Source organism: Mustela nigripes, chromosome 4 (genome assembly GCF_022355385.1).
Source record: "Mustela nigripes isolate SB6536 chromosome 4, MUSNIG.SB6536, whole genome shotgun sequence".
NCBI lineage: Eukaryota > Metazoa > Chordata > Mammalia > Carnivora > Mustelidae > Mustela > Mustela nigripes.
In genome coordinates, this window is record NC_081560.1 from 121,849,223 (window position 1) to 121,866,060 (window position 16,838).

Here is a 16,838-nt window from a genome sequence, read left to right on the forward strand (position 1 = left end):
TTGTGATCTGTCTGTCAAATAAATAAATGAAAAAATCTTTAAAAAAAAAAAAGACTCAAGGCTTTAACAGGAAAAAGGTTGGATCCTGAAGTCTGGACTCACACCTGGATGACCCACTCCTTGTGAGACAATGGTTCTTTCTTTGCCTGTGGCTCACACAGATGCCTCCTCTCAGGTAGATACTGTGAAATATGTGTGACTTCCTCAAAATTTGCTCTCAGCTTATGGCTTCTAAACCATCAACCACGTTCAAGACCAAGTATGGCCCAACTGAGGATATACTGCTTCTAGAAGAAAAATGGGATTATTCTTCAAAGGAAGTACAGAAACCAGCTGATACATCCAGTGTTACAATCAGGTTAGATAAGAGGTGTTAGAGCAAGAGGTGCACAAGTGCAAGAGGTGCTGATAGATCCAGTGTTAGAATCAGTGTTAGACAAGAGGTGTGTGTGTGTGTGTGTGTGTGTGTGTGTGTGTGTGTGAAATGTGGGTGCAAAGCAATGTTAAATGGATGTTTATCCAACCAGATGAATTTGCCTCTAAACATCCATATTCTGATATGGATTCATATTATGAATTCTTACTAAATAGTATAGCTAATTACATATTTCTCTATAGATACCTTATTATAACTCCAGAAAATAAAAAAATATACTAAATAAGAGAAGAGTACTCTCCAATGAATCAATGTTTAAATCACCCAAGGGTCACAAAATGTAAATCGACATGCTTAATAAGTGAAGTCAAATGGACATGAGATTTATGAAAACAAGAACACAATCTTGAAGAGCATCCAGCATTGTGACTGATAATGAATGCACTTTACTGCTGTTTTGCCTTATACCCAAGTGATCTCACTCACCAATTCCCTTCAACAATTCTGATGACCCACTGCACATTACATCTGCTGAATCTCCTTTCAAAATTAAAATGTGAGGAATGTACTCAACTAAAAAACACATTTCATACACATATATACACATGTATATTCCACTTACCCGTACTTGACCCACAAAGGCATTGGCTTCTTCCTCCACCACAGACAGATTTCTAGGCAGATAGGGATCGAACACCGGCGCATTGTCATTGACATCTGTCACCACCACATTCACGGTAGCCGTTGAGGTCTTAAAGGAAAAAAATAGGACTAAATGTGAGAGGAGTTATTTCGATGTTGATGTCAGCTCATCCATTATGTTGGTGTTTGTCTATCTGAAACAGAGTGAGACCTTGCCTCACTCCAACTAAAACCCAAGGCATTTCATTGGTATCCTTACTCCTTAGCTTTCCAAAAAAAAAAAAAAAAAGTTTGCAATACTCAGCTCAAACATACACACACACACACACACACACACACAGATGGAGAAAGCAAATGATGATATTACAGGGCAAAAATCTTCTTGAAAATGACAAGTATTTCCTGGAGGCTTATTCCGAGAAAGTGATTTTTACCTTTATCTTGTTCACATTTTATGGGTGGCAAGCTTTTGTTTATATACACATGTACCTCTTTTTCTCTGAAATGTAACATTTTTGTAGTTTATAGCACTTACATTTCACAGTGTTTAAAAATAAAAATGGAAGCTTATCAAAGAGCACAGTGCATCAAATGGGTATTCTCAGGTGAGTCAAAGCTGTCAGAAAATACTACATTCATCATTTTCTGGGCTCACCTCTACACCAAGAGTTTGAGCCCTATATATCACTGGTTAAGTTATTATGTTGTGATCACAGAGCCTGAGGAAGTGGTAAGCAGGTTCACCTATGTGCTTCCAGGTTCAAAGGTCAACCATTGGCCTGCTGCAACAAGAGTCTATTATGTAGTTCTACTAAGCTCCTGCACAATCAAGGAACATCTTCAGACGTGAATCAAGCTGGAAACTGCTCTTTCTAATCAAAGCCTGAGAAGCTGCACCTGTTGCACACCCAGCTCTATGCTAGTGCGGGGCATATTTCATAAAAAAATATAATATATATATATATATATTTTTTAAAGATTTTATTTATGTGACAGACAGAGATCACAAGTAGGCAGAGAGGCAGGCAGAGAGAGAGAGAGGAAGAAGCAGGCTCCCCGCAGAGCAGAGAGCCCCATGTGGGACTCAATCCCAGGACCCTGAGATCATGACCTGAGCCGAAGGCAGCGGCTTAACACACTGAGCCACCCAGGCGCCCCTAATATATATTTTTTAATATATTTTATATAAAATATATTTTATGTTTTATATATTTTCCACATTTTTTCCAACATTGCTTTTATAACAACAACAAAAACACAGTTGAACAAATGCTATTTCTCTAAAAGTTGTATGAGTTAAAACCAGGAAAATGATGTTTTTACAGGATCAGTAGTTCTCAATTTGCCTCAGGGTGAACAAGACATTAAAATTGATAGCCAGGGTGAAAATCTAAGAGTAGACACACTAGAGTGTGTTGACTTCCTTCAGATTGTCTCACCCTCTTTATGCCCACCCACCTGTTCTTATTTCTCTGTCAATCAATAGAATGTGTTTTCATCCTATTGTTTACAAATCCCATTCTTGACCCTATAGTGTGTGATGTTTTCAGACTGTATTGATCTTTAGTCAAAGACTATGGACTGTTGCTGAGTAAGGCAGAAGAGAGCTGGATCACCAAGAAATCGGAAAAGCTCAACAAGTCCACCATTTTTGTGCTAATAGGGACTAAAATTCATGTATATATGTATTTCTCTACATCTTAGTAATTGTATATGCATGAGGAATATCCATGTCTCTTTTGACCCAAGTATTAAGAACTAAGAACGCACGGAATAATATCCAGCCTACGTATTTCTTGAAAAGTAATCTAAAGACCATTTGCATCGGAATCCCTCGGCTAATCAATCCAAATGCCCAGGCTAGACATTAGACCTATTGACTCTATTCATTTCAATCTATTGAAATAGTGGCAGATTAGTTAGTTGTAAAGCACAATCATGTAACTTTTTTTGATAGGTTCGCAAAGATGGTGACAACACTCCAATATGGGTCTGGGCCCTATAGGATGTTTATGTACCAAGGACAGATTTTCAGCTGGTTAATGTTGAATACTTAAGATATCAGATCAGGTCATTTCAAGGGAATTAGATAAAAAGAACAGTATGTCAGCCAACAAATGTTCCCAATTAATTTTACAAATCAATTTACACGATGCCAATTAAATAAAAAAGATAAGTTATTAAACTAATAAACCTGATTAGTGCAAAGCTACCTTTTTCCCATTAAGGGAATTTGTCTTACTGCTGTAATTTTCTCAAATGCTGTATCAAATTACAAGTCTAGGAGCTGGAAGTACTTGCAGTACTATATACCAAAAATTATCATTTTGGGGGTTATTACTTATTTTAATTATAACATGCCATAGATTTTATTTTGTTTTAAGTCATGGATAAATCCTCACAAAATGTATTAAATACTCAACAGTGCAAGCAGATATTTCTGTTGTAGCAGACCATTTGAATACACATAAAAAAAAATACACATTTATTTTCATAAACTACTTTAGCCTTGAAATAAAGACATTAATATGATACCATTGGTTTGATATAGTATAAAAATTGAGAGATATAAAGTCAAAGTAAAAAAAAAAAACACAAGCATATGTACAATAATCTACACAAACCATTTTTTTTTATCCATGAGAACTTTAAAAAAATATTTTATGATCTTCCTTAATTTTATATTCTGGACTTAATTGAATCCTTCAAGTTAATTTCTTAAATTTAAAAACCTGGTTTAAAGGGCACCAGGGTGGCTCAGTGAGTTAAGCTTCTGCCTTCAGCTCAGTTCATGATCTCAGGGTCCTGGGATTGAGCCCCTCAGTTGGCTCTCTGCTCAGCAGGGAGCCTGCATCCCCCTCTCTCTGCCTGCCTCTCTGTCTACTTGTGATCTCTCTCTCTGTCAAATAAACAAGTAAAATCTTTAAAAAAAAAAATACCTTAGTTTAATAGAAGATATTTAGGGTGTTCAAAATGTATTCATTATCTAGTTACTGAAGATAGAATTATGATGACTTTCCATTCATATAGATCTAAATGAAACTGTCTCCTTATAAGCAAATAGAAAAAAAAGTGTATTATATGCTATGTAATTGGGAAACAAAGGATGGAATGATGTACTCTCTTTTATTTGGTCATTGTGGAAATGTATCCATAGACATATATATACTCAAAGACCTTTAAAATTTTTCTATAAACATGTATGAAACTAAAGTTTATTAGCATGTTTAATTCCTTTCAATAAAAATGGAGAGTTTGGAGTCTGGAACAATGAAGTTGTGTTGTATAGGATCTGACCATCTTTGTTTCCATCCAGTGGGATAAGGAAAATACATATATCCTGTAATCTGTTTTCTTTTTGGTCAATATTAATCCAAAACATTTTTATCCATAGCTAAAAATCATCCTGTGGCTACAACATCAAGAGCCAAGCCAGCCTGACCCAGATCATAGAGTTTCTTTGATGGCATGGACAGGCTGCCCTTCCTAGTACCAGGGAGGCTGGCATGGGAGGCTTCTTCCCCTTCTGAGAATGAAAGACTATAGAATGTCTTCCAGAAAAGCAGAAAGGGGGGGATGCCTTCCTACTCTGGATTATGGGGAAGAGAAGGGGAGGCAGGGAGAAGACAAGGAGATGGGATGCAAAGGTCTTCCTCTTCATTCCCTCTCCCCTGCTACTCTGGGCCACATCTACAGACAGGAAGCATTGGGGAAGCACTTTGGGGAAAGTGGTGATAGGTCTTGAGAAAGTAAGAGAACTTTTGGTGAAACAGTGGCTGACCCTTGTGAAGCATGGAAGCCTCCAGAGAACTTGCACAGCAGTCACATCTTATAGGACATGGCAGGGAATGCGCAGCAGTGGCAGAGACAAGAGGCAAAGAGAGAAGCTGTTCCTTTGTGTGTGGCTCAGGAATTCTAGGGGCTGAGAGATCACTCTGTGAGCAAAGGACCCTGATGGCCACAGTCAAATGGACATCCACAAAGGCAGCAACATATGCACCAGATACTCAAAGGAGTCACTAGGGGACTGGAGAGAATCAAAAAGCCAACACTGAGGGGCCAAACTAGACACACCATGCAAACAGAGACTGACAGAGGGAGAGCATTGGAGCTGCATGCCCTCCTTAAGCATCAAGAAATAGTAAGCACACCAGGCACCTGTATGATTTTAGGATAAGGTCAGGCAAGAGAGGAAGAACAGCTTCACTGGTGAGTGCATGTCTACCTTGAAAAGAGTGGTTAAAAGAGAAGAGGCTAGGATGTTGTTTCAAGCAAGTTAAGTGTGACCTGACCCAGCCCAGGGACACGTTACTATCTAGGCAGCAGAGTAAACTCATGAAGATCAGATTAGGTATTAAAAAAAAGGAGATTAAAAAAAAAAGATTTTAATTCCATGCATATCTAGGCGCAGTGCGAGGAGACTATATACTTTATAAATATCTATATTGTAATATAAATGTAATTTATTATATTACATATGAAAATAATAGAAACTAGTAGAACAGCGTAGATTATCTCAAAACTAAAAAAAAAAATCAAACTTCTGGAAGATTTACTTCAGAAAACACTAAAATATCAGTATTTTATTCCCAACAAATGAGAAATATGAGATCTATGCTTTTCAAAGAGAATGAACAAGTAGCTCATTCTCTTTTAAAATTTTAAAATTACATGGTCAATTTTTTGATATAAGAGTATACACCAAATAAAACCACTGCAATTTTGTTTTTGTTTTTTCAAAAACTACCGGGATAGATAGATAGATGCATCATTACTCTATTCTAAAATTTTATTAAACAAGCTATCTTGAAATTCAATTATTTGGATTTTACACACAATTCTTCTCATATATATATTTTTTCCTTTTGCTAATGTTTCCTATAGTTTGACAAGTAGTTACTAATGTTCGCCTTCTGGATTCTAAATGTTTTATTTTTTTAAGATTTTATTTATTTATATGACAGATTACAAGTAGGCAGAGAGGCAGACAGAGTGAGAGGGGGAAGCAGTCTCCTCGCCAGTAAAGAGCCTGATGTGGGGCTGGATCCCAGGACCCTGAGAACATGACCCAAGCCGAAGGCAAAGGCTTAAGCCTTGGAGCCACCCAGGTGTCACTAAATGTTTTTTTATATTGTAACTTTTAAAAGACATTCATGTGGGGCCTGGGTGGCTCAATCCTTAAGCATCTGCCTTTGGCTCAGATCATGTGACTAGGAGTCTTGGGATCAAGCCCAGGGGGGTGGGCTTGCTCAGTGGGGAGTCTGCTTCTTCCTCTCCCTCTGTCGGCCTTTCTGACTGTTTGTGTTTTCTCTCTCTCTGACCGTTAACTAACTAAATAAGTAAATAAAAATCTTTAAAAATGAAATAAAAGACATTCGGGCAATAACTTGGTTCAAGGCCCAAGCAGAGATGCTAAGCCTCCTGCTGATCTGAAATTGTAAGACCACCAGTATTCACGGTGAACGCCATAATCAAGGAACTCAAGCTAGGAATTCTGGAAAATTTTACAGAGAACAGAAATCATGATATAATCAAATTATATCAAGAAAATATTATATCAAGAGCAAATTATATCAAGAACAAAAACAATATTGCAGAACTCATGAAAATCTGGTCAGAAATATCCACACTACAGAACAACTTGGTATTTTGAATAGGAATGGTTCCCCATTGGGAAATAACAAGTGATAAACTTGTTAAAAAAAAAAAAAGAAAAAAGAAAAAAAATCCTGACTTCTATTTGCATATTTAGATTTTTCACTGTGATTTGAGTATGTGTATATTTTTGCTGTGCTACTGTTTCATCGACAACTGCAACCCACAAAGCCCTACTTACTAGTCATCTTCCAGCCTGTGTGGATAAATGCCAGGTGTGGTCTCTGGTAGAGTTCTAGTTCAGGTAGTAAAAGGGGCCCATGTGTCCGGCATTTATCCTTACCCTCCGCTCTTTGCAAAGTGGAGCAGATGCCTAGAATTGTATTAGTCATCATAAACCCCTTAGATAAGGAGAATGGAGATGAAAGCAAACACAGGATAAATGGCAGAGCGGGTAGGAGACAGCAGGAGCCCTGCAGGAGCACTTTTCTGTCCACCACTACGTTTCTTTATATGAGACAAACAAACCCTGCTTTGGTTAAGCCCCTGCTGTTTCGCTTCCTCTTACAGCAAACTTCCTAAAGGCTGTTGCTACCACTGAGTTTTGAAGGAGTTAAGAGAACATCATCCCAAAATATGCCACTTTGCTATACTGACTCTTTTGAATGAAAGGCACTGGAAAACAGCAAATACAGGAAAACATTCAGTTATATTAAACGTTTTCATATTATTAATGTATTAATACATTATATTAATTTTATATTTTAATATTAATTATTAGAATATTAAATTCCCATGTGGAAGATGACTCCCTGTATCAGAAGGAAGGTATCATTTTTATTATCAACAAGCACAAGAGGTTGAGATGGAGAGAATTCTATATAAGCAGACCTCATTATTTCACACCTCCTTTTAGCCTCCTGACACCTGCCTATCTCCCTGTCACCTACTTTGAAAGCAAGTGGGTTTTGACAATTCTTTGGGTCTTCATTTCCTTATGGGGGCTAAAACATCATGTAGAACTTATATAAATTTATATGCTTTCTCCTGTTAATCTGTCTTTGACACTTTAATTTTCAGACCTAACCAAGGACCTTAAGAGGGTCGAGGAAAACTTCTTCTTCCCTGTTGATCAAATTATACCCATGAATATAATAAGGTTTGCCCAGATTTTCCAATAAAAATTTCCAATAAAACGCATTTTTAGCTCAGATTGGTTGCACTTAGTTTAGAAGTAAATAATGTAACAAAGAAGCTTCTGAAAAGAAGTTGCGTGTATATTCCTCCAAAAAATGCATTTGGGAGTCATCCTAGATGCTATTATTATAAATAAGGTAAAATGTAGTTGTTTAAAAAGCATATGATACATAAAAATTCTGAAGTCTATTTCAGCTAAAATGTGAAAATACTGGAATAAAACATGGCAGAAGCTTTCTCAAGGGATTTTCAACTCATAGATTTGCAAGGAATTCCAAGTAAGTGCAAATAACTACTAAAATCTAGAAAGTAAGAGTTTATCTGTATTCATGATAGCTGAAGAAATCTAAATATTCATAATAATGAGATATTTATCTACAATTGTATAGGTTTTCTCTGCTACTACTGATAAAGTTGATTCAGAGAAGAGAAAAAAGGCACAAGGATACCAATAACATTCTTTGAACTTTGTCTACAAACATATTGGCAATGTGCAGTAGAACATTCTCTCTCTTCTCCCCTAACCACATTTTGGTGGTGGGGGGGAGGTGGTTTTCCATGATGAAACTATCAAATTATATGTTTGCCGTCTGTTTTACACAAATTGCTGGTAATGATTTCAATTTAATATATCAACCTGGGGTCTGTGTTCATTAAATATCTTTCTTCCAAACCATAATCATTAAGGTTAAAAGGTTAATTTTACCATAACTCTAGAAAGGATATAAGTTTAAATGTGTAGATAAGAAAAGCGCATTACAATGTAGCACTGTAGGGATTGTGTTATCACTTTCTCCTGCAGGAACCCATGATATGTGCCTGCAGAGAAGTCCATCCCTAAAATTATGTAAATAAAGGGATTAGCTAGAGAAGCTTTTATTTAAAATCAAAGTGTTCCTTTCTCTACTGATATCCTCAAAGCAAATTTTGAAAATAAAACACATTTACTTAAGAGGGTCAGAATTTTAAAGCTGAACGAGACCTTACTGATCCTAAGAATGAAAACATAGGGGCTGGGGGGGGGGGGGGGGGGTGCAAGGGCCAGAAATGTTAAGTGATCCCTGCCCAAGGGGACTGAGATACCCAAGTAAGTAACTGGAAAAAAAAAATGCTCTAGAAGAAATTAACCCGGGCTTTCTTCTGTTTTTGATGTGGGCGAACCCATAATTCATACACTGAGATTATGTCAGATATCTAAATATACTACTTTCCCCCATCTGCTCTTTTGTCTAAGAAATTACTGTTAAGGCCAGATTTAAAGGGTCCTACCGAAACCACTGTCATTAATATCTTATTCGTAATGTGACATCTTCCAAGGCTGTGTATTATGGTTTTTTTTTTAATCCTAGTAATTTTTTTTCTATGCTAATGACTGACCTGAATGCCACTCATTTATTTTAATTCACACTAATGACACTCCTTCCTCCATACTGAATAATGCCTCCTCCTCCTCAGGTCCCCCCTCATTATCGCCTAGATAAGTTGCCAGTTAATCTTCAACATGTCAAAGTCTTTCATTTTCTTCTTGAGAGTCGCATTGACTTCCTTACATAGATCTGAAACAGGCACACTCTTCATCAAGGATGCTGCATATATAAAATCAATCTTGGTTTTATTTTTCTTCACACATCTAACTACCTTCCACCGGCCCCACTATTTACCAAGATAGTTCTGTATATTTAATGTTTTACACGTAACTGTTTTACCTAATGTTTGAACAATGGTAAATGAATTATAATGGGAAGATTTATCAATAATTAATTATCTTTATTTATTTTTCTAACTTTTAATTAAAGTAATAAAAATGTCTGGGTATCAAGGCTATATGTTTTGTTTTATTTTTTAAGATTTTATTTATTTATTTGGGAGAGAAAGAGCATGAGTATGGTCAGAGTGAGAAACAGATTCTCAACTGAGCAAGGAGCCCAACATGGGACTTGATCTCAGGATCCTGGGACCATGACCTGAGCCAAAGGCAGACATTTAACTGACTGAGCCACCCTAGTGCCTCAGTTTATATGTTTTTATAATGGTAAGATTTTCTGAGCAATTCTCGTCAAATATATGCCTTCAATCATTTCTTTTTTCTTCTTCTTCTTTTTTTTTTTTAAGATTTTTAAAATTTATTTGACAGAGATCACAAGTAGACAGAGAGGCAGGCAGAGAGAAAGGAAGGGAAGCAGGCTCCCTGCTGAGCAGAGAGCCCAAAGTGGAGCTTGATCCCAGGACCCTGTGACCATGACCTGAGCTGTAGGCAGAAGCTTTAACCCACTGAGCCACCCAGGCACCCCTAATCATTTCTATCATAGAAATCAAACAAGTCATTGCAAGTCATTGGGAGCCATGTTGCTATTTTAATTTGGTGAGCCTTGCCTAGATGCTTAAATGAATTTGAAATTATTTCCAGAGAAGAGTGAGTGGGTCCATAGCCATTTGACTAAAGAAAAAACTACTTTGTGTCATAGAAATGGTAAAACAAAACAAACAACAAAACAACAACAACAACAACAAAACATTCTAAGGATCTGTTACCAATAATTGAAATGTTATAATGTTAAAAAATTAGAACAGTAGTGGTTGTAAGCAGGTTAGTTTGAAGAATACACTCAAATGATTTTAAAACACTCCAGAATTACTAAACAACTTTGTTATTCTTAAAACTGATTTTTAAGAGAAAATTACAATTATCCTCTCTGGAATTATGGGCCCATTTAAACCACTTATTATTATAAGAGCTATTTAAACCACTTATCATTAATACCACCTATTATATATATTATATGTATATATAATATATAATACCACATATATATATTATATGTATATTATATATATTATACCACTTATATATAAACCACTTATTATTATAAGAGATAAATTACCTTTATCCTCTCTAGAATTATGGGTCCATTTAAACAACTTCCATCACCAAGGATTAGTCAGGATCCTGAGTGCTCCTTACAACTTGTGGAATCAATCAACTTGGTTTCATAAGTGCTTCACAATATCTATCTACACTCTGCCACCCCCCACCCCCCCAACCCCCACCAATAAAGTGACATTAAAGGGACTAGGTTCCAAAAGAGTCAGACTGCCAGGAGACATTTCAGAGTGTTGTGCCGATAATCACTACGGAATGCGTTTTAGACCGTTAGATTTCATTTTCCCCATCAGTTGGGTAAGAATGCCAATTCCAAGTATGTATTCTATCAGGTCAAAAATTCCCACCACCCCGACCGATTCGGAGTACAGGTTCAACTGTACTCAAGTGCACTCTCCCAGTGTTAAGGAGCTGCTCCGGGTGAAAAGAAATTAATTTCCGGAGCATCAGACTACAGGGCTCTGTTCTTACCACCCGTTGTCCCCCAGGCTGAGTACTCACCCCATCGGGCCTGCCGTCCGAAGCAGTGACGATCAGAATGTAGCGATCGGTGCTCTCCCTGTCCAGGGCTTTCCCTAAGGTTAGAATCCCAGTACTAGTGACAGAGAAAACAAACAGACAGATAAGACACACAAAGATCTTATGTCACAGGGAGGCTTCCTTCCCATCTGGAACTACTTTCCACTGGTTTTTCCCTTTCAGCAAATATAACCTGAATATTTAAGATGCGTAATTCTAAGATTCATGTTGAAAATTGAAAAAAGCTTTTAAGGCTGTTGGGCTTCTTAGCAACAGTGAACAATTGCCAAACTGAAGGAGATAATCGAGCTGATTCTCCAGCCCCCAGGAGAAAAATGAAACTGTGCTTAATTCTGGGAAGAAAGATATCAATCTTGTTTGTGATTATTTCAAAGGTGGAAGACTCCAATAATCTTTAGTAGCTTCATAATCCTTTGAATCAAGGAACGGTTTCTTAGAATTAATATATATTGTCATTCCCATTCATTGTCACATATACTGCCATGCTGGAAATGCAAACATCTGAACCCCATCTTTTATAAACACTAACAATTAACATCTATTTTTTTCTTCTTTCCTAGTTTCCAAACAATTGAGGCTCACCAGAGAAAATTAGAAAATATGCAGTGGAATATTAAAACTCTCACAGATATTGGGATTATTTTTGTGACATTTCTTTTATTCTCTGTAATAACCATCTCTGAACATATTATATTGTTTCCCAAAGAAGAATTAGACTGTGTGTTTTATATTCTATTTAAGAAAAGAGAATTTTATGAGCATTCACTAATTTTATAGTTTATGAAAACAAACTTTTGTCGGATATACTAACAATTTCATCATTTTGTTATTCTTTTGAACTTTAGATGTTCTTAATTTTATTTATTATGTATAATGGGAGATGAACAGCCTTTGGTCAAATTCTCATAATTTGAATATTTTAATACTACTTCTTTCCCTTTCACTGTTTAAAATAAATGCTGCTAAGTATTTAAGATTGTCTTCTGCAATGTCTAAAAAAATTGTCTAAAATTTTTGTGACAGTTTAGTCACTTATAATGCTCTCTAAAACAAGTTCCACATTTATGTCTTAGATATTACCACCTGATATCCTACCTGACATTTTAATAAAGTCCTAACAAACATCTATTGTGGTGGACAGGTGATATTAATATAATAAAACATTAAAACATTTATTCAAGGATGAAAATAATCTTTTTTGATTGATACAACACTTTCACATTTTAATACAAGTGCTTTTATTGTTACAGTGGAATTTAAGCCATTCACATCACACATGGTAGTTGGGTAAAGAGACTCAACATCAATGAATCAAAGTTGGAGTCACAGCTACTCTGTTTTATTGTGTTGCTGTTGATCAATAGACTTTGAAGTTCTGAACATATGGTAGAACTATGGAAACTTGGAAAACTAACTCTACAACTTGTATATTTTTAAATGTTTTGTCAAAATAACTGAAAACCAGTTCCCAGAGTAGTTCATAACAATTGCTTTGGAATAATTTCCCACACTGCAGATGGTTCAGATAATCTCATTCTAAAATGACTTCAAGAGAAAAGTAGGACATGTGTTACTTCTGAGACTTATTCACAAGCTACTTAAGAAATAGGAGACCCACGGGGCGCCTGGGTGGCTCAGTGGGTTAAGCCGCTGCCTTCGGCTCAGGTCATGATCTCAGAGTCCTGGGATCGAGTCCCGCATCGGGCTCTCTGCTCAGCAGAGAGCCTGCTTTCCTCTCTCTCTCTGCCTGCCTCTCCATCTACTTGTGATTTCTCTCTGTCAAATAAATAAATAAAATCTTTAAAAAAAAAAAAGAAATAGGAGACCTTGAAAACCCATCCAATGAAAGAAAAAAAGAAAACTGAGTTATTGCTCTCCATTTTTTCCTATCAGTTTATGATTCAAATCTTTATATTCTTCTTTATACATTAAACTAGAAAATCTCTATAAAGACATATAGTATTCCCATTTAGAGCCATATTATATACAAACAGCTAGTTTTTATTGGTCTGGTTATTATCATGGAGAGAGTTCTTTGCTTGAGAGGATGTGTGCCTCATGCCCCAGAGCAGCAGGCAGTTAGACAGGATATTTGGGAGATTAAGAAGGAGAAAAGGATAAGGTAGAATTTTTTGGTACTTATAATAGACTAGTTGATGGGTACACACAAGCGTGTCTTCCTGAAATTCTGGAACTAACTAGCAAAGGTAAGTCTTCCTATCAACTGGCTGGAAGATAGAGCAGGATACACTGAGCTACATTTAGGAATGCAGGTAATCTCATGAGGCCACATAATAAAAATACAAAAGGGTCATTTCTGGTAAAACATCAACAACGGTGCTACTTAAATTTTGCATGACTGAAAATCTATTTCACAGGAGCAACATCAGTGGTCTTGAAGATGGCCATCAGCATTCCCAGTGTGACACTCTGGTCCCTATTTCTGGAGGGAGCAGAACTATCCTGATTCACAAAGAGTTGTGTTTCCCGGTTTACAGTTTGCCTGAAGGAATAATGCATGCTGCTTGTCTTTATTTTGCCTAACTCAGAACTCACTGGAGGCAGAAAAGTAAGGGGTTTTTCTGGAAGACATTGAAAGGCAAGAAACAGCCTGCAGTCACCTTGGGCAAACACACACACACACACACACACACACACACACGGCTGGGGTGTACAATAGAGCGCTGGAAAGTGGGAGGAAAATATGGGTAGCGAGCTTCTTGGGAAACTGAGATATTTAAGAGCACCCATGTAATGTAAGCTTGGGAATGGAACAGAATTGAGAGTCCAGAGATAAATCTATACATCTGTGGCCAACTGATTTTTCAACAAGGATGCCAGATCACTCAACAGGGAAAGAATTGTCTCAAAAAAATGGTGCTGGGGCAATTGGAGATCTCCACATGAAAGAATGAAGTTGGGCCATTTTATTACCCCATATATAGAAATTAGGTCAAAATGGGTCAACAATAAATACTGAAACCATGAAACCCTTAGACAAAAACTTGAGAATAAATCTTCATTATCTTAGATTCAAAAATGGATTCTTAGATGTGACCGTGAGAGCATGAGAAGCAAAAGAAAAAAAATAGGTATACTGGACTTCACCAAAATTAAAAATTTTTGCTATCATAAAGTGGGAGAAAATCCCTAGAAAATGAGAGAAAACTCTTGCAAATCATATATGTGATAAGAATCTGGCTTCCCAAATGTATAAAGGATACTTACAACTCTACAACAGAAGTACAAATGACCCAGTTAAAATTAGTCAAAGGAACTGAACAGCTATTTCTCCAAAGAAGATGCAAACATGACAAACAAGTACATGAAAATATTCTCTTCAGGGAAATAAAAATCAAAATGACAGTGAAATACCACTTCACACACACTACGATGGATATAATTAACAAAAACGAAACAAATGGGAAAATAACATGTTGACAAAGATATAAAGGAACTGGAACACTTGTGCTGGTGGGAATAGAAAATGTTCTAGCCACCGTGGGAAACAGTTTGGCAGTTCCTCAGAAACTAAACATAAAATTACAGTATGACCCAGCAACTCCAATTCTGAGAATATGCTCAAAAGAACTGAAAACAGATTCTTTTTTTATAATTTTTTTTAAAGATTTTATTTATTTGACAGAGAGAGATCACAAGTAGGCAGAGAGAGAGAGAGTGAGAGAGGGAAGCAGGCTCCCTGCTGAGCAGAGAGTTCGATGCGGGACTCGATCTCAGGACCCTGAGATCATGACCTGAGCCGAAGGCAGTGGCTTAACCCACTGAGCCACCCAGGTGCCCCTAAAAACAGATTCTTAAATACACGTACATATGTGTCCATAGTAGCAATACTGGCAATAGTCAAGGCATAAAAAACCAGTCCAAATGTCCATCCATGTATGAAATGGATAAAAAATATGTATATACGCACACTGAGATATTACACATGTATGAAAAGGAACAGAGTACTGCTATATGCTTCAACATGGTTGAACTTTAAAACATTAGGCTAAGTGAAAGAAGCCAGACACAACAAGTCACATGTTATATTCTTCCTTTTATATGAAATATCCAGAAGAGATCAATCCACAGAGACAGGACATAAATTGGTGGTTGCTGGGATGAGGGGAGGGGACATTCAGGAGGAGATGCTTGTTGGGTCCAGTTTCCTTTTGACTGACAAAGATATTCTGGAACTAGATACAAGTGGTCATTGCACAACACTAAGTCTGTCAAATGCCACTGAGTTGTGAACTGAGTTGTTCACTTTGAAGTGGTTAATTGGATGCTATGTGAATTTCACTTCAATTACATTAATTAGATTATACAGAATTCCCTCACTGATCTCAAAGGCTGTATTTCCGAAATGTATGGTGCTGGACAAAAATCAAGCTTTTTGAGACAATGAGTTGCTCTGACTAACCATGAAAGTGGTGTTCAAAGAGTTGTTCAAGCCATGTACATAAAACATAGAGGAGAGTATCTACTTCCACACAAACCAATCTCCTCGCATGTAAAACCTGCTCCTCCCAGGAGCCGTCTTCCCAAATTGTACAGTGGATTAGGAAATACTGCAGCAGCCACGTCACGGGCTGATGGAAGTTCTCTCCCTGGTTTCATGCTTTGTATTCTAGGCTTCCTTAAAACGTTGTCAATATACTCCACTGGCTGTGATTTAATATCATTTGCACTTACAAGTGTCTGAGTCTTTGAGAGATTTATCGTCCTGCCCATGGACTCCATGTTTCAAGCCTCATAATGATATTGAGAGAAGCTAGAGTGTACTTGAAAATGTGTGATTGCTTCAAGTTAGATGCAATGTTTCGTGTTAAAGAGTGATTCGCAGTTAGCAAACACAGACCAACAGAGGGAGGTGGGTATTGGCAGGGGTTCAGAAAGCTGGTCTGTGGCAGGAGCTGAGGAGGGTCAAGGACAAGAGAAAGTAGATCCATTTGAATACAGATTTGGAAAGTAGGGGTGACACACAGAAAACGCAAATCACTGCCTTCATGTTATGTAATCTTCAGTGACATCCTAAAGGGCACACTGATGTGAAAAATATAATCAGCTTTAAAGTTAGTGTCAAAATGAATTTAGTCATGTAGCAAAAAAAAAAAAAATGCCAGGGAAGATAAAAAGAAAAATTTTCAAATAAAATGCTAACAAGGGGCAGATCTAACTCTTTGAGATTCTTCTGTTCAGCATCTGAGGCTTTCACTGTTCTATCACATCCCCTGTATACAATCCCATTCAGAGGAATTCCTCATTGAAATAACGTCAATATTTGGCCATCACCCTAGAAAGGAAGTGTTGCTTTCATCTTGTTTAAATGTTTACTGATCTGTGAGTATTTGATGAATAAATATTTGCTGTATCATATGCAATAATCAACAACGACATTACGAAAAGTTGTTAAAATAATGTAGTGTGTTACAGAATCACACAAATGTGTCATTTAACCGGTACCACGGAATGATTTTCATGGCAAACACTTGTGATTTTTAGGAACACGGACCTTTTTTTAAAGAGTGGGTTTCTTTTGTGGCCACAGAACTAATCTAATACATTAATATGAGATAACAAGCCAACATTTTCTAAATCCATAGT

At 36.9% G+C, this 16,838-nt stretch overlaps 1 protein-coding gene across 1 annotated transcript in view; it reads right to left on the reverse strand.

Moving 5' to 3' along the window:
* Positions 1–16,838, reverse strand: part of PCDH15 (protocadherin related 15) — a 784,172-nt gene that overhangs the window by 349,384 nt on the left and 417,950 nt on the right. The window contains exons 17-18 of the mRNA XM_059397646.1: positions 11,193–11,286; positions 999–1,127 (exon numbers count right to left, since the gene is read on the reverse strand). Of these exons, the coding sequence (XP_059253629.1) occupies positions 999–1,127; positions 11,193–11,286 (223 nt within the window). The remainder of the gene's footprint in view (positions 1–998; positions 1,128–11,192; positions 11,287–16,838) is intronic.